General features: G+C 37.6%; 2 protein-coding genes across 2 annotated transcripts in view; one reads left to right on the top strand and one right to left on the bottom strand.

Moving 5' to 3' along the window:
* LOC115304936 (heat shock cognate 71 kDa protein-like) overlaps window positions 1–746 on the bottom strand; it is a gene marked incomplete at its 3' end in the record, with an annotated part of 3,269 nt that extends 2,523 nt beyond the window's left edge. The window contains exon 1 of the mRNA XM_029955280.1: window positions 1–746. Within this exon, the coding sequence (XP_029811140.1) occupies window positions 1–706 (706 nt within the window).
* Window positions 1–26,406, top strand: part of MYO3A (myosin IIIA) — a 214,428-nt gene that overhangs the window by 81,895 nt on the left and 106,127 nt on the right. Inside the window, exons 9-15 of the mRNA XM_029955278.1 lie at window positions 3,170–3,269; window positions 4,889–5,005; window positions 6,494–6,598; window positions 6,705–6,788; window positions 11,356–11,558; window positions 22,738–22,836; window positions 22,925–23,039. Coding sequence (XP_029811138.1) covers window positions 3,170–3,269; window positions 4,889–5,005; window positions 6,494–6,598; window positions 6,705–6,788; window positions 11,356–11,558; window positions 22,738–22,836; window positions 22,925–23,039 — 823 coding nt within the window. The remainder of the gene's footprint in view (window positions 1–3,169; window positions 3,270–4,888; window positions 5,006–6,493; window positions 6,599–6,704; window positions 6,789–11,355; window positions 11,559–22,737; window positions 22,837–22,924; window positions 23,040–26,406) is intronic.

The following is a 26,406-nucleotide window of genomic DNA, read 5'->3' on the forward strand; positions in this document are numbered from 1 at the left end:
GGTTGTCAAAGTCTTCTCCACCTAAGTGGGTGTCTCCAGCTGTAGACTTGACCTCAAAGATCCCATCTTCAATAGTGAGGATGGACACATCAAAAGTGCCACCTCCCAAGTCAAAGATTAGCACATTCCTTTCAGCTCCAACCTTTTTGTCTAAACCATAAGCAATGGCAGCAGCAGTCGGCTCCTTGATGATCCTGAGTACATTAAGACCAGCAATAGTTCCGGCACCTTTGGTAGCCCGGCGCTGAGAATCGTTGAAGTAGGCAGGTACTGTGACTGCAGCACTGGTAACAGGCTTCCCAAGGTAAGCCTCTGCGATTTCCTTCGTCTTCGTCAAGACCATAGAAGACACCTCCTCTGGAGAGAAACTTTTGGGCTCTCCCTGGTATTCTACTTGGACCTTGGGCCTGCCAGCATCATTCACCACCATGAAGGGCCAATGCTTCATATCAGATTGGACAACAGCATCATCGAATCTACGCCCAATGAGGCGTTTGGCATCAAAAACTGTGTTGGTGGGGTTTATTGCAACTTGATTCTTTGCAGCATCACCGATCAATCGTTCGGTGTCCGTAAAGGCGACATAACTTGGGGTGGTTCGGTTTCCCTGATCGTTGGCAATTATTTCCACTTTCCCATGCTGGAAGACACCCACACAGGAGTAGGTGGTGCCAAGATCAATGCCAACTGCAGGTCCCTTAGACATAGTTGCTTCTGGGTGGGCCCGGCTCGCGAAGAAAATAGCTGCCGGGAAAGCTAACGCCGCGTTTAATGAGCCATTAATGTTCTTAATAAGAGCTGTTTCCATGGAATAAGAAATGGCAGCCTGACTGAAATGGGTTTTCTTAATGGATGAAAGAAATTAAATCATGTCTTTTGATAATTTTTTGAGGATTTTTCTTGCTATAAACTGAGGAAATCCAACAGTAGATGGAAGAAACTGGAAGTCAAGAAAGGGCATTGTGTTTGTTTCTTTTGAGACGAATGCTATGATAGCTGAGAGGGGAAAAGTGAGTGATGTTAGGAATGAGCGAGGAACCAGTGGAAGTGATGTCCTGGCGTAAATGAGAGAAGACAGAATCCAGTGAACCAAAGCAGGAGCTGGCCAAAGATAGAGGTGAGGGCAGTTTATCAATAGTGACTTGATTCTAAAACATCCAGTGTTGGCAGGGATGTGAAGAAAAGGAAACACTCCTGCACTGTTGGTGGGAATGCAAATTGATGCAGCCACTGTGACGACAGTAGGGAGGTTCTCCCAAAATTGAAAGTAGAACTACCGTATGACCCAAGAATCACACTACTGGGTATCTACGCAAAGAATATAAAAATACTAATTCGAAGGGAAACATGCACTCCTATGTTTATTGCAGCATTATCCATAATAGCCAAACTGTAGAAGCAGCCCAAGTGTCCATTGATATATGAATGGATAAAGAAGATGTGGGGTATGTGTGTGTATGTGTAATGGAATATTATTCAGCCAAAAAAAGAATGAAATCTTGCCATTTGCAACGACATGGATAGAGCTAGAGTATAATGTTAAGTGAAATAAGATAGTTGGAGAAAGACAAATAACCATGATTTCATTCATATGTGGAATTTAAGAAACAAACAAACAAAAGAAAAAAAGACACAAAGCACAACACAGACTCTTAACTATAGAGAACAAACTGATGGTTGCCAAAGGGCAGGTGGGAGGATGGAGGAAATAGGTGAGACGGATTAAGAGGAACACTTACCCTGATGAGCACTGAGTAATATACAGAATTGTTGAATCTCTATGTTGTACGCCTGAAATGAATATAACAGTATATGTTAACTGCCCTGGAGTTAAAATTTTAAGAAAATAGTAACTTAATTCACTAAGCAATGAGAAGCCATTAAAGTCTACTGAGTAAGTGGCATGGCTCGTTATTCCTCGTAGTCTATTCCTTTTACTAACAGACAAATTCAAATGCTTAAAAGTACAGTTGACCCTTGAGCAACACGGGTTTGGGCTGCAGGGGTTTGGGTTCATTTGTGTGCAGATTTGTTTGCAGATTTTTTTTCAATAAATACAGTATAACACTGTAAGTGTATTTTCTCTTCCTTATGATTTTTTAAAATTTTTATTTATTTTGAGGGAGAGAGAGTGCAAGGAGGGGAGGAGCAGAGAGAGGGGGAGAGAGAGAATTCTGCACAGAGCCTGATGTGAGGCTTGATCTCACGAACTGAGAGATGGTGACCTGAGCTGAAATCAAGAATCAGATACTTAACCACTGAGCCACTCAAGCACCCCTATTCCTTATGATTTTCTTAATTGTGTTTTCTTTTCCTAGCTTACTTTATTGTAAGAATACTGAAAAAAATATGTATAACATAAAATATATGTGCTAACCAACTGTTTATGTCATTGGTAAGTTTCTGGTCAACACTATAGTTAAGCTTTGAGGAGTCAAAAGTTATACCTGGATTTTTGACTGCATGGAGGGGTTGGCACCTCTAACCTCACATTGTTTCAAAAGTCTACTGCATCTCCAAAAATAAACCTTGAAAATAGAGTTTTGTTCAAAACACCAAGAAGATGAGAATTTCATGTCCGGAAAAGTTGAAACAAACCTTGCTGTCTGTCTCAGCAGTTTCCACAGCCTTCATGTCAAATCAAGATCCTCTGACGTTGCTGAAATGTTTCTTTGAAACTAAACTTCCTAGTGCCTGAAACCAATGTTTTACATACATTTAACCATTTCAAAATCCACAGGTTTATTTTGTATTCCTCTTAAAAATTGCTGAATAATAATTTTTAATATTTCCACTCCTTGGCCACAAATGGTCTGACACTACCTCAGGCAAAATTGGAAATCTAATGAATTCAGATGTCTCTGACTCACTACTTTGTAACAGATTAAGTCACACATAGGAATTTAGAGGAAGCTTTCAAGCAAATTATATATAGGAGAGTTCTTGATAGAAATAATGGACTGTGAAGTAAGCTTGACATGTTGTAATTTTCCAATAGAGAGGAGAAAACAGATAAAACATATTAGGCTATTTTCTGATAAATGGTTATCATTGAAATCAGCTTCATAGAAGTTTTTAAAATCTCCTATGTATCTAAAACTTACTTCCGCTATGATCAGTACTAAGTTCTCCAGTCAGAAAGCATTTTTCTCTTTGTACTGTTCCACAGACATGAACGCATTCACACCAAGAAAAGTAACTTCAGTAGATCACTAATGTCTACTCTGAAGGATGTAGATGATTTAGCAACCCTAGAAGTTTTGGATGAGGTAAGAAACTCTGCTCAATTAAACATTCTAGATTTTGTTCAATTTATAGATATGAAGAGAAAGTTGTTTGAATAGCATCTGTATGCAGTGTCTCTTAGCTTCCTGATTATCTCTCCTATCTTCTAATACGTGTAACTCAAATTTCTAGATCTTTCCAGCCTAACGTCGATTTTTTTTCTTTTTTTGGTAGTCAAATTACAAAGGTGTGGGTTCCCACTAGCAAGAGTTGCTTATAAGTTACAGACCCTTTTTCCTCTGAATTCTCTCCAGAGAGATGATTTACTGATGTCAGAAAATGGCCTACCTTCTACAACCTCTATTGTGGCATCCTTCCTCTATTTCCTCTTCTGTTCCAGTCTCAGTGGCCATACCCAGAGACCTCTAGGAAACCTCGAGAGCCTGTCTATTTTACCAGGATCAGTGTCCTTGTGGGATCCCAGACCCCCTGCTCTCACAGAGCTAGGCCCTTAGGGCATTGAATCCTGCTGGAAGCTCCTTACCCCAGGACCTCACAACTATCTCAAGCATCTCTTGAAAAGGTACCAATCCAAGCCAGTAAATTACAGTTTCAACCTCCCTTCCTCTCATCTCCCTTTATTCCGGATAATCAGACCATTAGATAAAATAAATAGCTCCTTTTCAATAATGGGTTGGGTTCTCTATCCTGACTGATCAACTGATTTATTTTTTAAATACATCTGATACATGCCTGAACATTCTCCTTTGAGATTCAACAAATCAGGAGACCTCTTCAGAACAGAAGTAGTCATTTGGTAAATTTAGGGTTGCTTAACTCAAGTACTTGCTCAAAATAATCTTCCTTGGGAGCATCAGACATCATGTAATCAAGTAGTGTTTGCAAGTCAGGGATTTGCCAGCTCCTTTATGAATCTTTTCATACAACATTTTCCAATGATGTGAATTTCTGGGTTTGTGGATTATAAAGAGGACTTCACTCATCATATTGGGGACCTATATATTAAACACTGGGCTTATCTGTTCCTGTTGTCTCTGTTTTCATTCCTATCTCTTTTTTGAGCTATGATCTTTTGCTCTTTGATCTCTAGAGCCATGTGTTAGATCTTAAATGATGGCTTCTGACGCTATTAGAACTGATTCCATGTACTCACAATTTATCAACTATGAAAGTTACTTCTCTACACTTTTCACTGTGCCTCATAAACTCAAATGTCTCAGCAAACAGCTAAGATATTCTACAGAGCCACTAAATAACCTTAATTTGGAATAAAATCATGTTCACTCTATCTTCCCTTCCCTTTTCCATTGGTATTTTTCTCTCTCTCTTTTTTTTTTTTTTCATCTTCTGCATTTGCTTATATCCTGGAAGGCTTTCTACATGTAATATCCCTGTAATATCTCATATGACTTTGGAAAACACTTGGAACAATGCCATCCCTCTATGGTTCTCAAGAAAAAAGAAAATGCCTGCCAAGGGAAGGGTAGTTGCTGACCCAATGTTACACTTCTTAGTACCAGCCTGTCTATTTTCTTCTGTTCCTTGGTCCAGATTCCAGATGTTATATTTATTACTGTTTACATTTTAAATTGTGACTAACCTTAAATGATTTTTAAGAAAAAATATTTTTATTTTATTATAGAATACAGTCTCTGAGCAACTTGAGAAGTGCTATTCCAGAGATCAGATTTATATCTATGTGGGAGATATACTCATTGCTCTTAACCCTTTTCAGAGTCTGGGTCTTTATTCCACAGAGGTATGTGGTATGTGCTGTGGCTTACATTCTTTTACTTTAATAATTACACTATAGTAATTATACTGTATAAATACACTACTATAATTGTAATTATACTATTCAGGTATTTAAATTCATTTAGATGATGCCAAAGAAAGTTTTACTCAGCACCTTGAATAAACAGAGAATTGTTGCTTAAACATAGAAATAGGAAAAATAGAAGGTGAATCAGTTTTGATGTAGTTTGTGGTCTTACTTTTCCCAAAAGTATGTGACAGAATGTTACTTATTGCAATTATTGCTACTGTACTATGTATCATATTAATAAATAGATGCTTACAAAAGTACATCTTATTGTCTGCCTCTGAACCAAGTATGGGAGAATCGAGCATAATTACATTTTTACACAGGTAACATATACTTAATGGCTATGAAACTTGTCATTATGAATTTTAAAATTCCTTTTGACATACTGGTTGGTTTTTAGTATCAAGAGTGTGTGTTTTTTTGAATGAGTATATAATAATCCATTATTTAAGTCCTAATGGTTTAAATATAGATTACTATTCTGGAATTTAACTAGGCTGTTTTTCTAATTTTTTAAAAGTTGTTTTTAAGTAATCTCTACACCCCACATGGAGGGTGAACCCAGGACTCTGAGATCAGAAGTCACATGCTCTTTTGACTGAACCAGCCAGGCATCCCCTTTGGCTCTTTTTCTTTCTTTTTTTTTTTTTTTAATTTTTTACCATTTTAAAGATTTTTTATACTTTTATAAATGTTTATTTGTTTTTGAGAAAGAGCGCGCACAAGTGGAAGAGAAGCAGAGAGATGGGGACAGAGGATCCATAGCGGGCTCTATGCTGACAGCAGCAGCCTGGTGTAGGGGCTTGAACTCATGAACTGAGAGATCGTGACTTGAGCTGAAGTCAGACACTCAACCGACTGGGCCACCCAGGTGTCCCTATACTTTTTTTAAGTTTATTTGTTTATTTTGAAAGAGTGGGGGGGGAAAGAGAGAGAGAGAGAGAGAGAGAATCCCAAGCAGGAATCAGCACAGAGCCTGAGGTAGGGTTCGATCCCTAGAGCCATGAGATCATGACCTGAGCCAAAATTAAGAAATGATGGTATTATGGTTCTCTGTTTGCTTGTTGTTTTTTTTTAAATAATAGTACTTTGAAAGGTTAAGTTCTTCTTTGAAAGTAGTTTGCACTCCCCAAAGAGTCTTCTTTTTAAATACTGTTCCCAGTGTGATATTTCATCCTACTATGTCACATCCTATTTCTGGACTCTTTTATGCCAGGCCTTTATTGTACATAACTGTGCATGATTGGTGCATGTAAGTATGGGTAGTGCATGTGTGTAACATGTATGTAATATTTTGAGGGTACGAGAGTGTATTTTGATTTATGTTTTGCTCAAAAAAATGAGAGCTCTGTCTGTCTATAATAATCTAGGACTTAAGCAGAAACAAAAAGCCCCACAAACTGTGTTCTTTTTAACTGTTAGCATTCTAAACTATATATTGGAGCAAAGAGAACTGCCAATCCTCCTCACATTTTTGCCATGGCTGATGTAGGATACCAGTCTATGATGGCGTATAATTCAGATCAGGTAAGGAGAGCTTCACGTTCTTAGAAATCCCCCTCTTAGTTTCTCCTGTGTGGATCAGCGCTCGTGAGGGCGAGCTCTCCTCATGGTCTGTTTTCCCACCATGCAGTGCGTTGTTATCTCTGGAGAAAGTGGTGCCGGCAAGACTGAAAGTGCTCACCTGTTAGTTCAGCAGCTGACTGTGCTTGGCAAGGTATAATTTTTCTCTATCCTAACAGAAATATTTGTTATATTTCAGAACTGAATGTAACTGATGAGATTAACGTTCACTAATTCATACATTTTATAATGTACAGAAATTATAAAACATACCTGTTATCCTCTGTGAATTTAAAATATAACAAACAGCATAAAAAGTGTATGCTCTCTTTTCAGGATATTCTAACTTTTCTCACTCTTAGTAGGCAAGGCTTTATAAATGTGATTTTCTCTCTTTTTAGCCCCAGCACATTCACTGAATGCCTTCTTTACTTTTCTCCTTTTGGAGCACCTGGGTGGCTCAGTCGGTTAAGCCTCCGACTTTGGCTCAGGTCATGATCTCACGTTTGTGGGTGTGAGCCCGGCGTTGGTCTCTGTGCTGACAGCTCAGAGCCTGGAGCCTGCTTCTGATTCTGTGTCTCCCTCTCTCTCTGCCCCTCCCCGCTCATACTCTGTCTCTCTCTGTCTCAAAAATACATAAAACATTAAAAAAATACTTTTCTCCTTTTATGCCTTGCAGGTAAAAGAGAATTTAGTATACAAAAATTAATTGTATTTACATATAGTATATACATTATGTATAATACAAAAGTTAATTTGTATTATATATAAATACCAGCAATGATCAATTATAAATTGAAATTTAAAAGTCTCGTTTACAATAGCACCAAAAATTTGACTATTTAAATCTAAATCTTATAAAACATGTACAGAATTTGTATGCTGAAAAATGGAGAAAATGATTAAAAGAAATCAGAGGACGTATATAAATGGACTGTTATACCATGTCCATGGATTAAAAGACTCAGTGTGCCAGTTCTTCACAAATTGATCTGTAGATTAAGTACTCTTACAATAAAAATCCCAGCAGGATTTTTCCTGTAGATATTGACAAGCTGAATCAAAAATGTATATGGAAAGGCAAAAGAGCTACAATAATCAAACAGATTTGATATAGAACAAAGTTGGAGGGTTAATACGACTTGATTCCACTCTCTGTAGAGCTGCAATAGTTATTATATTCAACATTAAAAGCATAAGCCACAAAGGAAAAAAGTTAGATTTCACCAAAATTAAGAACTTCTGTTCTCTGAATGACATTGTTAAGAAGAGGGAGGGAAGCAAATCATGAGAGACTCTTGAATACTGAAAACAAACTGAGGGCTGAAGAGGGAGGGGGCAAGAGGAAGGGGGGTGATGGTCATGGAGGGGGGCACTTGTGGGGAAGAGCACTCGGTGTTATATGGAAACCAACTTGACAATAAAAAAAAAGAAGATGAAACAACTAGCTACATACTCAAACTATTTGCAAGTCACAAATCTAATAAAAGTCTTGTATCTTTAATATAAATATTATTAAAAATATCTTAAACCCAATAATAAGAAATCAAATAACAAAAAATTAACAAAAGGGTATATCAACTATAGTTAACTAATAAAAGTATATTTTAAAAAATGAATAGAAGGTTTGAACAATCACTTCACTGAAGACGATATGTAGATGGCAGATAAACAAATGAAAAGTTGTTCAACATCAGTTATCATTGGGGAAGTGCAAATTAAAACACAATGAGACATCATTACACACCTATTAAAATGCTAACTTTTTAAAAATCAAACAATACCAACTGCTGAGAAGGATGGGGAATAACTGGAACTCTCATATATTTCTGGTGAAACACAAAATAGTGCAGTCACTTTGGAAAATAGTTTACAAGTTTTGTTTTTGTTGTTGTTGTCTTCTAAAGTCTATTTATTTTGAGAGAGTGTGTAAGTAGAGGAGGGGCAGGGAGGGGAGAAAGAATCATAAGCAGGGTCCATGCTCTCAGAATGGAACCTAACATGGGGCTCAAACCCATGAATCATAAGCTCATGACCTGAGCTAAACTCAAGAGTCAGATGCTTAACCAACGGAACCACCCAGGTACCCCTGGAAGATTTTTATAAATTTAAACTAAACTTACTATCCAGCCTGGCAGTCCTAATCCTAGGCATTTATCCACATGAAAATTCATGTTCATATGAAAACCACAGACAAATACATCTAGTGGCTTTATTCATAATCTCCAGGAAGTAGAAACAACCAAATTAGGGAATAGATAAACAAACCGGTACATCTATAGAGTAGAATATTGTTGAGTAACAAAAAGGAACAAACACTGATATAAGGAATGAATCTCATTAGATGAGATTTGGATGAATCTCAAAAGCAGTGTGCTAAGTCAGAGGGGTCAGTTTCAGACAACTATATACTATATGATTCAGTTCACATGTCATTCCTGCAAATTTAAAGTTATAGCGAAACAGGGCCATATGAGTGGCTCAGTCAGTTAAGCATCTGCTGTTGATTTGAGCATGGTCATGATCTTGTGGTTTGTGGGTTCAAGCCCTGTGTCGGCCTCTGTGTTGACAGCTTGGAGCCTAGAGTCTGCTTTGGATTGTCTTTCTCTCTCTGTGCCCCTCCTCCCCCTCTCAAAAATAAATAAACATTAAAAAAATTAAAATTATAGAGAAAGAAACAGATCACTGATTGTCACAGGCTAGGTATGGAGGGAGAGATCAACTATAAAGGGTAATGATATAGTTTTGGGAGGTGATGAAACTATCCTATGTGTGGATTTGTAGTAGGAAGGATATTATTGTACATGTTTGTAAAAACTTTCAGAGCTGTGTTCTATAAAGGATGAATTTTACTGTGTGTAAAATATACCTTAAATTTTGAAAGAGAAGTCGATGATAGAGACTTGGTTTGATTTTCCAGGTAGGGTCCTTGAACTAAGTCAAGAAATATATCTACATCCCTGTGCATCACTATGATTGTAGGAATCTTACAAAGTCCTGTGAGTGCAAGGACACCCTCTCCATAGAAAGGTGATGCCTCAGCATGTCAAAACAACTTCTTAATTGAATCGAATTCATTTTCAGAATAATCAGGTGACAGATTTCTGTGCTTCTATTAAAAATCAATGAACCAACAGATTTCTATGCTTGTATTAAAAATCAATTAGCTAGTTTTAACATTTTCAATGAGGTGTGCAGGTGTGAAATAGAAACATGACTTTGCCAGAGCTGGAAGAGCCAGTAGAGACCAGGAAGCTGGTGCTACCTCGGGACGGTCATCCCAGTCCCTTCCCCATCCCGTTTTCCATCAGCTTCCCCGCTCCTTACTTCTAGGATAAGCATCACAGTGAACAAGAAAAAAAAAAAGGTGTAGCTTTTGAGGGAGAGGGTGGTGAGGCACACGTGCTGTCCTGCCATGAAGGCTGGACGCCTGACTCCATTTACTCAAGGGCCGTCCACATCCACAGGGGCCTTTGCGATTCTTAGTTTGTGGTTGCATAGAGGATCCCATCAATGATGGATTAACTTGTGTGTGACGTTTGCTTTGTAGATGTCAGCCAACTTGTTTATCCACTCACTTTACCTTATTCTGGATCTAAAAATGTGATTTAATATTAACTGTGGATATATATCTCTCCCAGAATCCTACCCATATTAGATCTTGTCATGTCTTTTACTTATCTCCTTGATAAAGATTTACCAGGTACAAAACGGGATGTCTGGTGGACTGAATTTACATTTGTAATATGTAGTCCTCATCATCTTCCTTAGTAGGCTACTGCTGTTTAGTGCAGGTGGATAAAGATGCTTTCCCACCTTTCATATGAGTGCAAGTCCAGCCCCAAACATTTTAGAAGGCCCAGTCTTGTTCCAACGCTCAATATTCTCTTCTCTCAGCCCTTACTGCCTATTTTGGAAGCCACTAGAAGTCCTTATATGCCCTCAAACCATCCTCGAGAGTGCCCATGCCAGCCCATCTACCGTCTAATGTGGCCTGCTTTTCAGAAATACCAACTGCTCCTCTCCTTTACTTGTGTAATTTGCACACCTTTAACACAGCTGATCTCAACAAGGTATTACACTGAACATAACCGACTCCATCTATTTTTTACCAAGATGTGAATGACTGATCCCTCCTTACCCTAATTATAACAATAACACTTGTTTAAGGGAAGGACTATATGAGATGGGGTAGGAGAAAATAGAGGGACAGCCACACTGGCCCACTGGCCTTGACTGGTGTTCCACCCATTCCATCCACACTTCTGAGCTGTTCTCAGTTTTCACAGTACCTCCCTTTTCCCTACTTCTGAATTTACAAATTGTCTTTACTCCCTTATTTTCAGCTGTAGCAGCTCCCATGGCAGCAAAGGAAGTGGTTCTGACTTTGGGGAGCATTTGGATGGGGGCCCAGGGGGTAGAGATATACCCCAGTATGCATAGATTGCTTATAAATTGTGTTTGTAAATGAAGCACTGACCAGAACTATATTTCAGTAGGAAAAGTATAGAACATCTCTTTGCTCCTTGGAGAAAGCAGGTGCGTGAATGCACTGATGGGAAAGGAAAAGTAGTCTAGGTGTGTTAACCTCAGGCAGTATGCCAAGAATATGCTCTCAATACATTTATTGTCTACATATAGCGCTTATCAAATAAGAGACATTTTGTTATATACAAAATCAATTTTTTACATTTAAAAAACCATCTTGACATTTTCTCTAGGCTAATAATCAAACCCTGCAAGAGAAGATTTTACAAGTGAACAATTTGGTGGAAGCCTTTGGCAATGCCTCCACTATTATAAATGACAATTCCAGCCGATTTGGAAAATACTTAGAAATGAAATTTACCTCTTCTGGAGCTGTCGTGGGAGCACAGATTTATGAATACCTTCTGGAGAAATCCCGAGTTATCCACCAACCTCTGTAAGTCCGTGTCAAATATTTTCTTTTTTTCTGGGAAACAAGCAAACAGAATGCTTTGTTTTAATGTTAAAATGTCTTATGTACTCAACAGACTCAACAACATGTTATTGATCATCTACTGTGTGCAAGGCACTTATTTTTAGAATTGCAAAGGTCCCTCAGCACTGTCTTACTCTCCCATGTGTTACATCTCGTAGAGGAGTTAATAAATCACCTAAAATTTATGATACCAGATATAAAACCTATGTCTATCATACATACTACCAGGATAAGTGGGGATGATTTCTGAAGTAGGGGAGCATATATTTCTTTACACAAAACTAAAGTGAAATTTAATTAGACATGAGTCTTTTTTTCTTTTAAATGCTGACATATAGAAATAGATTTTTGTATGAATTCTATCCTTCCTACTGTTATACCCAGGGATAAATAAAGATTCAGGTATGGCCTTAATTGTCTTGATTTTTTAATTTCCAACTGATTTAAGCCACCAATTTGATGCTTTGATATTAGGGTAAATAAGGAGTTCGTTTCAACAGTTTATACCTGAATTGCAAAATTTCTCTCCTGTCCTACTTATTGCAAAACATCTTTGTTTGTTATTCTTATGTGGAAACTATAGTCAAAACATTAGATTTGTACCCTGGTGGTTATATTTATATTACTTTTAAAAACCATGGCAAGTTAGAGTCTTTCCTTTTTCTTTTTCCTTTTCCTTTTTTTTCTATGTTTTACACCAAACATGTCTATAGTACATAGTATATAGTCTATTACTATAGTAATAGGTCATTTGTTATTAAATTCATGGGAACACAAGCTCTTGTTATATATTAGTGCATTATTACTTAACCAAAATGCTTTCCAAGTTCCCGTCATTCAATTTGTGGGTCAGTTGTGAATATCAATTGCCTGGGGTTCACCTCCTGAACTCAGCTTTCAATGTGGAAAATTATTCCTTGGTTTGTCCTCAACTCAAAATACGTAAGGAATGATTATAAGACGAGTATTTTTGATTGTGGCTTCCCTCCATGTTAGTTCACTTTGGGCAAGATATTTAAACCCTGAAAACCCTTCCAGGACCTTGGTTCTATCATATACCATCTGTGTGATTTGAAAAACTTCACCTCAGTGTTTCATCTTTAAAATGGAAATAGCAGTAGTACCTACCTATCAGTTAAGATAGTGCCTGTAAAGCATTTAGCACAATGAATTGCACATAGTAAGAATCCCGTAAGTTCAAGCCATTGTGAGCAGTCATAGTGTGGATAGTTGTGTAAAAACTCAGAAATAACACCCAGCACAGTACATGGGACATTGAAGATGTTTAGTAGATGGCAGCTACTATTAGCAAATGTGTGCCAGGTCCCCAGAACTTAGTGGACACACGTGTCCATGCCTCTGTCACCCACGCCTAGAGAAACCTTGGGTCTTATAGAGATATGGGGACTTAACTGGTTCTCAAAATAATCTATCCTGGTCTCAGAACTGTGTAAGACTCTCCCTCAGGCCTCTGGGGAAGAACTACCTGAGAGGCTGGGTTACTGAGCTTTAGGTGGGACCCCCGTGGTACATGGTGTCGAGGGCACCCTTCACAGCGGGTTCTGTGGAGCTATGTGCTGGAGCACCATTCACAAAGAACACCTTGTGAACATAACTTCTGGAGCTACACAATGAGGTCCTGGGTTTGTAATAATAAAAATAATCTTGTTAACGCTTACTGTATATTATAGGATCTATCCTAGGAAATTGCACAATTAGGATCATATTTTAGACATGCTATGATTTAATTAAGCTTTTTTTTCCCCAACTATACAAAAGAACTATTCTAGTTTTACTATGTTGTCTCTTGGGGGAAAGCCCTCTTAGGACACCTGGTTGGCTCAGTCGGTTGTTAAGCATCCTCTTGATTTTGGTCCAGGTCATGATCTTACAATTTGTGACATCAAGCCCCCAGTAGGGCTCTACACGAACAGTACAGAGCCTGCTTAGAATTTTCTCTCTCCCTGTCTCTCTGCCCTTCCCCTGCTCGCTCACACACGGGCACATGTGCTCTCTCTCAAAGTAAATAAGCACTTTTTAGAAAGGCACTCTAAAGTTCCTAATTTACAATCAAGTCAAAAGACAACTCAGTTTATAATTTGAGTATAGCTGCCTTATTATTTTTCCATTTTTCTATTTTTTACACCTGTGCTTTTCTTTTACTTGATTTCAACTGCATTTTTAAATTCTAGAGAAGTTCTTTGTGGTCTTTGCGAATGAAGTATCAAACAAATAATTGAAGAATTCTTCAAGTCACAGAGCAAGGCAGAGTGGAAAATGGCTCTGAGGTGGCGGAGAAGAGCCAGAGCAGACATATATGTCTTTTAAACAAACTTACCCTTCCTTTTAAGGAAATAAGTTCTGGGGCTTGGCTGGTTTAGCATCCAACCTCAACTCAGGTCATGATCTCACGGTTTGTGGGTTCAAACTTTGCATCGGGCTCTGTGCTGACAGCTCGGAGCGTGGAGCCTACTTCAGATTCTGTCTCCCTATCTCTCTGCCCCTCCCCAGCTCATACTTTGTCACTTTGTCTCTCTCTCTCTCAAAAATAAACACTAAAAAAAAAGGAAATACATTCTTTTCTCTTTTTGCTCCTGCCCATGTCATTTCACCCTAATCTCCAACCACATTTATTTGTACATATATTTGTATTTATAAATGTTCATATATTTAAATATTTATAAATAATTATAAATTATGAACATATATATTCATACACATATATTTATATGTTTTACATTTTATATATTTTAATTTCTTTTTTTAAATATTTATTATTTCTTTTTGAGAGAGATGGAGGGGGCAGGGAAAGAGGGGGAAAGAGACCCCCAAGCAGGCCCTACACCATCAGCTCAGAACCTAATAGGGGAACTCAAACTCATGAACTGTGAGAACATGACCTGAGCTGAAATCAAGTGTCAGATGCTTAATCAACTGAGTCACCCAGGTGCCCCTATATATTTTTTCTTTTTTTCAATGTTTATTTATTTATTTTTGAGAGAGAGAGAGAGAGAGAGAGAGAGAACACAACTTGAGGAGGTACAGAGAGAGAGGGAAGCACAGAATCTGAAGGAGGCTCCAGGCTCTGAGCTGTCAGCACAGAGCCCAGCCTGGGGCTCAAACCCATGAACTGTGAGATCACGACCTGAGCCAAAGTTGGATACTTAACCTACTAAGCCACCCAGATGCCCCTATTTTTTTTTTATTTCTAATGATGGAAGGGTCATGTCAGTTGTGGCTTAAATTTTCATCTAAATGTGGATAATTTTAAAAAAGAAATTCTTAAAGGGGGTTACTTAATTTTCAAGAAGAAAATTAATATATTGAAATCAACGCTAGATAATTTTCACACATATAATTATAGCAATTTCACTCCACTTTCCTTCCATTACTACAATTTCATGCAGGAAGCATTGATTGTGTTTCACTCACATGCCCAACACTTTACCAGAGGCTGCAGAAGCTTCTTCTCTACAGAGAAAGAAAAATATTATTTATGGAGCAGTTACTATGTATCCAACACTGTGCTAATAAGCACTTTGTATCCATTATCTGTTTTAATTCTTACAATGATAGGACAGGATATTCTTGCTATTTTATACGTGAGACTGGGACTGAGAATTGTGACAAGTCACCTAATGTCAAAAAGCTTATAAATGACTGAGTTGGGGTTTCAAGCCATGTCTCTGTCTGACCCCAAAGTCCATTATTCATTCATTCATCCTTTTGGCAAATATTTATTGAGTACCCACTATGTGCCAGGAACTGTGCTAGGCACAGGAGATATAAAGCTGAATGAGGGGCGCCTGGGTGGCTCAGTTGGTTAAGCATCCGACTTTGGCTCGGGTCATGATCTCACGGTTTGTGGATTCGAGCCCTGCGCCAGGCTCTCTGCTGACAGCTCAGAGCCTGGAGCCTGCTTCGGATTCTGTGTCTCCCTCTCTCTCTCTGCCCCTCCCTTGATCACACTGTCTCTGTCTCTCAAAAATAAATAAATGTTAAAAAAATCTTTTTAAAAAAAAAGCTGAATGAGATAGGATCACTCCAATAGAGCAGCTCAGTCTTCTGGATAATGTATGCTTTGAAACAAAATTTGCTGATCACTTGCTGGTTTCTAGTCTCTCAGGAAAGTAGGCATTGAGTTCATCTGCTAAAGGTGAGCAGGTAGGGGGCAAGGGAGAAGGACTGAGGAGACTATGCATCATAGAGGAAGGAGTCTTGGTAGAAAAAGCAGGAATTAAAAATGAAATATTAAAAATACTATTTCATGACTATCCTAAGAGGCGTTACAAATGCAACACAGCATTGTTGGCCTTCCAAGCTTTATTGTGGGCCACTTTGTCAAAGATACAAAATTTCACAGGTGAGGGAAGCCATACCCTTGTGAGAACTTTGCCCCAGTTTTCAGGGTGTTAGAGGTCTTGGCTGCGCAGATGATCCCCAAGGTCCAGAGCAGGTGGACACACATGAGACAGCCCTGAGGACCTTCCTGGGAATGACTGAGTGAAACTCTGAAGTATGAGAAAATCCACAGTCAGGGGTGGGGTCAGAGTGAGAGAAATACTATTCGGTAACTTGCTGATACCTTACATCTGTCCCCAGCTATTCTGACCTGGGAACCACTGGTCATATCAGCATGTATGGGATGCTATGGTCCTCCGTCTTCTTAAATGCAGTTTTAATGTAGTTAAGGGCAAGATAGGAGATGGGTAATTTTTGGCAGTATTTTCTTTTCCTGTTTCTTTAACTCTCTGATTGTTTATCCAACCAAAGGTCAGTGTGTTTCCTGTAGCATCTCCAGGTTCTGTCAAATTACAATTCTCAGTAAATGTAAACTGATAATTAAAGAGAAAACCACCAATTTTGTGCATCTACATTTATGACTCACCTCTCTAATTGTACGCTGCTTTGTTTAAGCGTTAAAGGTGTGACACATAGAGCAATCAATGTGATTTCATTAGAACAAAGCGAACTAAATTACGTGCTGTGCCAGTCTTAGAGAACTTTTATTATTTGGTGGTGAGAAACCTTGTTTCTAACCTTGTTCATGTACAATGCTTGTGTTCATTGAAGCGTCACTGGTGACTGCACAAGACATGGTGAGGACTCCCCTTCTGAAGGACATGCCGGTCCAAGCCCATGGACCGCCCTTTACTTGTAAAGCTCACCTGTCTCTTTTTCACCGACTGGATTCCTGGATTCCTCTCCCACTTCTCTGAATTATGTCCCTCTGACTTCAATTCATCCATCCATTCCCCAAATGTGTATTTACCAAAGAGTTGTATTCAGAGTGCTGCTCTTTCCTCTCCTTACTTCCTCACGTAGCAGTTCCTTCTGATATCATGGCGTCAACAAGTAGCTCAATGTGATCGACACCCAAAGATACACTTCCCCCTCCACCAGACGTCACATTTTTCATTTCCACACACTTAAATGCCCTTCTGCCACATATAATTCAACTTAATACACCTTGTCCCGCATGTCTTTCTTTCCCCCTGGTCGCTTTTTTTGGAGAATGGGAACCATCCTCCTCCGTTTATATGAAACCTCGGACCCCCCCTCTTCAGTCCGCATGCTCAAATACTTGTGAGTTGATCTCCAGAATGATTTTCCCAACTCTCTTCTGCTTTCCCCTCCTCTGCTGCTCTTTTATTTATTCCTCAAGCCATTGTTCCCAATGACTCAGGCATTTGAACGATTTGGCTTTTCTAGACATTTAAACTCTCTTCCCAAGCGTGGTGATATTATGCTCTTTAAGACTCAGGGAACGGTTTCAAATGCATAATGCATACCAATCAAAAGCATTGGTACTTTTCCTTCTTTTTGAAATACTAACAAGGAAGAACAGGAAGCCACATTAACCATTTCATCAAGTTGCACATATCCACATTACATATTTTTATTTGTTGAAGACTAAATAGAGTATCTTAAATCATTACTTATGTGATACAAATATCAAATGTTTAACCATGTTATTTTAAACCTACATGAATTGTGTGTTGGAACCCAAAATGAGCTTCTATAAAAATTATTCTTCTAATGATTTTCAGCAGAATCATGAAACAAAGCTAGAGATTATAAGATGAAGGCACAAATACCCTAAAACTCCAAATACCTTTTACTGTGCCATTAAAGAAGCAAATGTATGTGGATCTATTCATCTTTGTTTCTGAGGAAAACTTACATGTACTGAAAGAATAAATACTTTATAAAAAGAGCAAAGATAAAACTTCTATCAACTGAAATTGTATTGCATAATATACAGGAGGAGGAGACCTAGGAATGTTTTTTAAGACTTAGTTTCCCTACGGCAATTTTAGGTTCACAGCGGAACTAAGAGGAAGGTATAGATATACTGCCACCCCATAGGTGCGTAACCTCCCCCAGTGTCCGCCTCCCACACCAGCGTGCTACACACGCTACAATTGATGAATTTACACTGACACATGGTAGTCACTCAAAGTCCGTAGTTCACATTAAGGTTCATTCTTGATGCTGTACTTTCTTTGAGTTTGGACAATTGCGTGGCATGTATCCACTCTTATCATATGATATATGAGTATTTTCACTGCCTTAGAATTCTGCTCTGCCTATTCATACTTCCCTCTCCCAACTTCTGGTGACCACTGAACATCGTCCCGTCTTCATAATTTTGCCTTTTCCAGAATGTCATATAGGTGGAATCATACAATGCGGTGGTATGTAAAAGCAGCCTTTGTACATTGGCTTCCTTCACTTGGCAGTATACTTAAAGGTTCTCTGTGTCTTTTCAGGGCTTGATAGGTCATCACTTTTTAGCGCTGAATTAATATTCCATTGGATGTGCCACAGTTTATTTATCCATTCACCTACCAACAGCTTCTTGGTTGTTTCAGGTTTTGGCAGTGATGAATAAAACTGCTACAAACATCCATGCGCAGATTTTCATGTGAACATAAATTTTCTACTCCTTCGGTATATACTGAAGACCTCAATTGCTAGAACAGACGGCAAAAATATGTTGAGTTTTGTAAGAAATTGCCAAACTGTCTTCCAAAGTGGCTGTACCAGTGTGCATTCCGCAGTGAATGAGAATTCCTGCAGTTTTACATCCTGGCCAGCATTTGGTTCTGTCAATGTTTTGGATTTTGGCCATTTTAACAGATGTAGAGTGATATCTCCCCATGACGTTACTCTGCATTTCCCTGATGATGCATGATGTCTTTTCATATGCTCATTTGACATCTGTAACATCTTCTTTGGTGAGGTGTCTGTTAAGGCTTTTGGTCCATTTTTTAATCAGGTTGTTTGTTTTCTTATTGTTGCGTTTTTAAAGTTCTCTGTATGTTTCAGATAACAGTCCTTTATCAGATTTTTTTTTTGTAAATATTTTCTCCCAACCTGTGGCTTGTCTTATCATTCTCTTGAAAATACCTTTGACAGAGCAGAAAGTTTTTACTTTTAATAAAGTCCAGTTTATCCATTATTTCTTTCATGGATCACGCTTTTGTTGTTGCATCTAAAAAGTCATTACCTTATCCAGCATCCGCTAGTTTTTCTCTTATTTGATCTCCTAGGAGTTTTATAGTTTTGTGTTCTACACAGTTAGGTCTGTGACCCATTTTGAGTTAATTTTTGTAGAAGGTGGAAGGTCTGCATGTGGATTCCTTTTTTTTTTTTCCTTTGGTCTTTGCTTTACTGTATTGCCTTCACCCCTTTGCAAGACTCAGTGATGGGGTGCCTGGGTGGCTCAGTCAGTTAAGCTTCTGACTTCAGCTCAGGTCTTGATCTCGTGGTCTGTGAGTCTGAGCCCTGCATTGAACTCTGTGCTGACAGCTCAGAGCCTGGGGCCTGCTTCAGATTCTGTCTCCCTCTCTCTCTCTCTCTCTCTCTCTCTCTCTCTCTGCCCTTCCCCACTCATTCTCTGTCTCTGTCTCTCTCTCAAAAATAAACATTAAAAAATATTTTTAAAGAATCAGTGGACTATATTTATTCTGGGTTCTTCATCTGTCTCATTGACCTATTTGTCTATTGTTGTTTTGTCAGTACCACACTCTCTTGCTTACAGAAGCTTCATAGAAATTCTTGAAGGCAGGCAATGTCAGTCTTTTAAATTTTTTTCTTCTCCTTAAATACTGTGTTGGCTATTCTGGGTCTTTTGCTTCTCCATATAAACTTTAGAATCTGTTTGTCAGTATCCACAAAATAGCTTGCTGGGGTTTTAGGTGGAATTGACTTTTGTATTTAACCTGTATCCTGCAGACTTGCTATAATTGGTTATTAGTTTGAGGAATTTGTCAGTTCTTTAGCATTTTCTCTACAGACGATACAGTCATCTGTAAAGAAAGACAGTTTTATTTTTCCTCTCTCAAACTGTAGGCATGAGTTAGGACTTCCAGTGCAATATTGAAAAGCAGGTGAGAGAGGACACCCTTGCCTTGTTCTTGATCTTAGTGTGAAAACTTTCAGCTTCTCACCATTAATGATGTTATCTGTAGGCTTCTTTATGGATATTCTTTACCAAGTTGAGAAAGTTCCCCTCTATTCCTAGTTTACTGAGGGTTCTTGTCATGAATGGCTACTAGACTCTGTCAACTGCTTTTCCTGCATCTGTTGGTATGATCGTGTGATTTTTCTAGCATTGAATTCTAGCCTTGTTGAATGAGTTTGAGTGTTTACTTTGCTTCTGTCTTCTGGAAAAGATTGTAGAGAATTGGTGTAAATTCTGCATGAAATATTTGGCATAATTCACCAGTGAACCCATCTGGATCTTTCTAGTTTGGAAGATTGTTAAGTATTGATTCAACTTTTGTAATAGATTTTGAGCCTGTTCGGATTATCTATTTCTTCTTGTGTGAGCTTTGACACATGGGTCTTTCAAAGAATTGGTCCATTTCATCTAGGTTTTGAGGGATTGAGTTGCTTATAGCATCCTCTTATATCCTTCTAATTTCAGTTGGCCCTTCAGTGATTGAGGTCCCTTCTTTTATTTTTGTTATTAGTAATTTTTGTCCTCTTTTTTTTTCCTTAGCCAGAGTAGGAGCTTATTGATTGATTATTTGTTTGTTTGTTTGTTTGTTTGTTTTTAAAGCTTTTGGTTTCATTGATCTTTTGTACTAATTTCTGGTTTCTATTGATGTCTGCTCAATTTCTTATTATTTCTTTTCTTCTGCTTACTTTGGGTTTACTTTGCTCATTTTCTAACTTAACCTAAAATGAAAACTTAGATTATTGTTTTTGGATCTTTCTTCTTTTTAACATATGCGTCAATGCTATGAATAGCCCTCTAAACACTGCTTTCACTGCATCCCACAAATGTTGGTAAGTTGTGGTTTTATTCTCACCCAAATCAAAATATTTTTAAATTTTTTTTAATATATCTCTTTTGACCCATGTGTTATTTAGAACCTCATTGTTTAATCTCCATCTATTTTGGAGTTGTCCAGTTATCTTTCTGTTATTGACTTCTAGTTTAATTTCACTGTGCTCTAAGGGCAGAGATTATATGATGTCAGTTGTTTTTAATTTGTGAGGTGTGTCTTATGGCTTATGATGTGGTCTATAAGAGTTTGAAAAGAATGTGAATTCTGCTGTTGTTGGTGAAGAAGTTTGTATCAGTTATAGCCAGTTGATTGATATTATTGGTGCATTCATCCTGTCCTTCCTGCTTTTCTTCTGGCTGTGGGATCTGTCCACTTTTGAAAGTCATGCATTCTTCTCTTTCTCCTTGCAGTTCTATTAGTTTTTATCTCATGTAGTTTCATGTTCCATTCTTATGCCCATAAACATGAAAGATTATTATGTCTCTTGGAGAAGTGAGCCCTTTATCATTATTGTAATACACTCCTTAATCCCTGATAACTTCCTTGCTTTAAAGTCTGCTCTGTCTCAAATTAATATAGCTGTTCCTGCTTTCTTTTGATTAATGGTAGCATGGTATGTTCCTCTTTATTCATTTATTTTATATTTAAAGGTGGTTTCTTACAGACAACATATGTATAGGTCTTGTTTGTTGATCCCTCTAACAATTTGTTTTTAATTGGTGTATTTAAACCATAGATGTTCAAAGTGATTACTGATAGAGTTGTATTAATATCTGTCGTATTTGTTACTATTTTCTAATTGTTGTCCTTGTTCTTTGTTCCTGTTTTTGTCTACCACTTTTTTTATGCATTTTGTCATTTTTTGAGCATTTTCTGTCATTCTATTTTCTCTCATTTCTTAGCGTATTTTGGTAATACTTATTTTTACATTTTTATTGGTTGCCTTAGAGTTTTCAATATATATTTACCACTAATGCAGGTCTACTTTCAAATAACACTAGAGTCAACACCCTATAATAACAAAATAATCCTAAGTTCTCTCTCCAGTCCCTTGTATCACTGTGATTATTGATTTTATAATATTTAAGCATATATATACATGTATATATTATATATACACATAAGATTCATAATTGAGTACATTATTGCTATTATTCCCTTATTTGTATTATTCCAGAATCTGGGGAATGCTGTTAATATGTAGACCATAGAATAATGGAATGTGAGAGTCATAAGAAACAGATTTCTCATGCAAGTGTGAAAACTGAGCCCCAGAAAAAGCAGTTAACAAGGTAGTTAAAGACTTTGGAGTGAAACAGCCCTGATTTGAACCCTATTTGACCATGAGCTCTATGACCTGAGGGGAGAATGGCACTCCCTCTAAGTCTCAGTGTCCATGTATGTAGAATGAGGGGATCCCATAAGTAACTTAGAGGGCGATGGCAGGTAAGTGAGATAACGTAGCCCTTATGACCACCTGGTATGTTATATATATATATATTTAATTTGTTCCTTTTCTGTGTGCTGTCACTGGCATGTAAACTCCAGGATATCAGGGATTTTTGACTGTTTCACTCCTGCTATATTCTAGTGGCTAGAACAATGCCTGATAGTCCCTCATAATGTGCATTGAATGATTCATATAAAGTGGTTGGTGGCGTCTGGAATTTAATGACAGTGGTTGTTGAAAATAATGACAACAATAAAAAGCCAAAATCCAATATTCTGGGAAGCCCATGTTAGCCCTCACAGTGGTTCTGACAATTCTATTGCCAAGTAATTTTAAATTAGTAAATATTCGTACTAATCACCTTACTGAAAATGTCTTATTTTTCCAGTGGAGAAAAAAATTTTCATATTTTTTACTACATCTATGCTGGATTGGCTGAAAAGAAGAAACTAGCCCATTACAAATTGCCTGAAAATAAGCCTCCCAGGTAACCCAACAGGTGGCACTTACATAAGTAATATTTTCACTTCTGATTGAACTTTAGATTTTGACCCATCCTTTCATATTTTTTTCAGATACCTACAAAATGACCACCTCAGAACAGTACAGGATATGATGAATAATAGTTTCTATAAATCCCAATATGAATTAATTGAGCAATGTTTCAAAGTCATAGGTTTTACAATGGAGGTAAGTATGAAAGATGTTTAGACCTCTTTAGGAAATCTCAAATGAGCATTTATTGAGTGATTACTATATACCAGGCATTGTACTGTTTTATGTGAATCATCCTTTTAATTACTGAAGCAACCTTATGAAATAACTAGAATACTTACTAGAATGTTACAATATTTACTTCATACATAAAGAAACAATGGCCATGACATATAACTGAATTTCACTTTGTTCTGTTTCTTTCACTATATTTGCATCTACCATATATCTTACTTTTTGCATAAATATCTAAATGGTAGCCTATGGCATGTTCTTTGCTAGTGCCATCTTTTTTTAGTGCGTGTTTTTAATACAACTTTATTAAGATGTAATTCACATACCATACAAGTCAGCCATTTAAAGTGTACATTTTAATTACTTGTAGTATATTCAGAGTTGTGCATCCATCATCATATAAGTTTTTACTCCAGAAAGAAACAGGCTAGTGATTAGGAGTTCCTCCTCATTCTTACCCATTTCTGCTTTCCATCACCATCGATCATTTTATTCTGGAAAGTTCACATAAACAGAGTGATACATCATCCTTTGAGACTGGCTTCTCTCATTTAACATAATAATGTTTTCAAGGTGCACCCATGTTGGAGCATGGATCAGTAGTTCATTTCTCTTCATGGTGGAATAATACCTCATTTTATGGATATACCTCATGTTATTTATCCAGTCATCAGTTGATACACGTTCGAGTTGTTTCCATTTTGGGGCTATTATGAATAATGCCACTATAAACACTCATGTACAATTTTTTTAATGTTTTATTTATTTTTGATACAGAGAGAGACAGAGCATGAGAGGGGGAGGGGCAGAGAGAGAAGGAGACACAGAACTAGAAGCAGGCTCCAAGCTCTGAGCTGTCAACATAGAGTCTGATGCGGGGCTCAAACCCATGAACGTGAGATCTTACCTAAGCTGGAGCCAAAGGCTAAACCGACTGAGCCACCCAGGCACCCCTCATGTACAATTTTTGTGTGTGGACACACGTTTCCATTTCTCTTTGACATAGTCCTAGGAGTGGAACTACTGGGTCATAGGGTAACACTGTGTTTAACCTTTTAAGGAACTGCTCAACTCTCTTCCAAAGCCACTGCATGAGTTTACGTTCTGACCAGCAGTGCACTGTTTCCAGTTTCTCCATATCCTCCACCACATGTACTGTTATCTGTCTTTTATTTTATTATAGCCATCCTAGCGGGTGTGAAGTGGTACCTCATTGTGGTTTTGATTCGCATTTCCCTAATGGCTTATGACCCTGAGCTTCTTTACACGTACTTAGTGGTCATTTATACACCTTGTGTGAAGAAATGTCTATTGATATCATTTACCTTTTTAAAAAATTGGGTTGTGTTTTTGTTATTGAGTTGTAAGAATTATTTATGTTGTAAATAGAAGTCCCTTATCAGATAAATGATTTGCAAACATTTTCTCCCATGTGTTATCCTTTTACCTTCGTTTTTAATTTTTAAAATTTTTTAAATCTTTATTTTTGAGAGAGAGAAGGAGAGAGAGAGAGCGCGCGAGCATGTGCATGAGGCAGGGAGGAACAGAGAGAGTGGGAGACACAGAATCCAAAGCAAGCTCCAGGTTCTGAGCTGTCAGCACAGAGCCCGATGTGGGGCCCAAACTCACAAACGGTGAGATCATGACCTACCTGAGCCAGAGTCAGACGGTCACCCAACTGAGCCACCCAGGTGCCCCTGGATGTACAACTATAATCTTTGTCACTGAACAAGGCCATACATAATATGTCTTTATTTCTGGTGCTTTTATTTCAATGGGATAGATCCCTAATAGTGGGATTGCTGGGTCAATGGGTATCTGTATATTACATTTGAATGTGAATTGCAAGATTGCCTTCTAAAGAGTCCTCTAAATCACCATCTCTGCCACATTTTTTAGCTTTTTAAATATTTGTTAATCTGGTGGATGTACGTGACATTTCATTTCAAGTTGGCACATCCTTGACTATTAGCATCTTTACTTTTTTTTTGCTGACTGGTTCGATTTGCTTTTTTATGAATTGTATACTTATGTGTGTTGCCCTTTTATTGAGTCATTTCCATATTTTATGCCAATTTGTAAGTTCTCATTCAATATTACCGACATTATATTTTTTTATCATTTGTGTTATAAATATGTTTTCAGTTGTATGGTTTGTCCATTATGTACTTACTTCTTTTTTCTAACTTTTTATCATATCTTTTACCATACAAAAATAGGGTTTTAATTTTTGTGTTTGTTTGTTTTTCTTTTTTTTAATGTTTTTCATTTATTTTTGAGAGACAGAGAGAGACAGCGTGAGCAGGGAGAGTCAGAGAGAGAAGGAGATACAGAATCTGAAGCAGGCTCCAGGCTCTGAGCTGTCAGCACAGAGCCTGACGCGGGGCTCAAACCCACAAACCGTGAGATCATGACCTGAGCCGAAGCGGGACACTTAACCGACTGAGCCACCCAGGCGCCCCGGGTTTTAATTTTTGTATATTCAGACAAGTTTATCTTTTTTTTTTAATAAAATCTGGGCTCTGGTCTTAGTTTAGAAATGTTTTCCTTCCTCTGGATTATACATGAAGATTTCTAGATTTTTTTGAAAGTTTAAAAACATATTTTAATAGGTTATATATATTTAATCCATTTGAAATTTATTTGTTTGTTTTACATAGTACCAAATGGGACACCACTTTTATTTTCTTCCCTATGGAGAGCCAGTCTTCCCTCAGTACATTAAGTAACTACCCTTTGCCTACTGGATTGACTTATCCTATATGAAGGTCTTATATAGCATGAAATCTCTTTCCAAGTCATTATTTTATCCACCAATCTATTGTTTCTGTCTCTCTATCAGTATTCTGTTGACAACTGCAGTGGTTTGATACTATATTTTTAGTAAGGCATCCTACCAAGAAAGGCAAGTCCTATTCTTTCTTCTTTTCAATCCTTGCCTTAGCTATTGCCTGTCATTTGTTTCTCCATATAAACTTTAAGATCAACTCATTCAATTCTGAAACCCCCAGCTGGAATTCTAATGAGAATTGCATTAAATTTATATAGCAGCTTTAGCAGCATTGTCATTTTTTATGATGTTATTTATGTCTTCTCGTTGAGGATCATGGCAGTTCCTTTCTATTTGTTTAGGTGTTTGAGTTTTTAATAATTTATAGTTTTATTTATGTAGAACTTAAGCTTTTAGTTTTTTTTTTCCTAACCAGGTCATGGTTTTTGGTGTAATACTAAATTCTTTTTTCTTGCTAGTAGTCTTTTGTAAATATATTATCATGTTTTCAGCAGAAAGAAGAATTTTATACTTTTTTCCTGTTCTCTCAGTCATCTT

Source organism: Suricata suricatta, chromosome 10 (genome assembly GCF_006229205.1).
Source record: "Suricata suricatta isolate VVHF042 chromosome 10, meerkat_22Aug2017_6uvM2_HiC, whole genome shotgun sequence".
Taxonomy (NCBI): Eukaryota; Metazoa; Chordata; class Mammalia; order Carnivora; family Herpestidae; genus Suricata; species Suricata suricatta.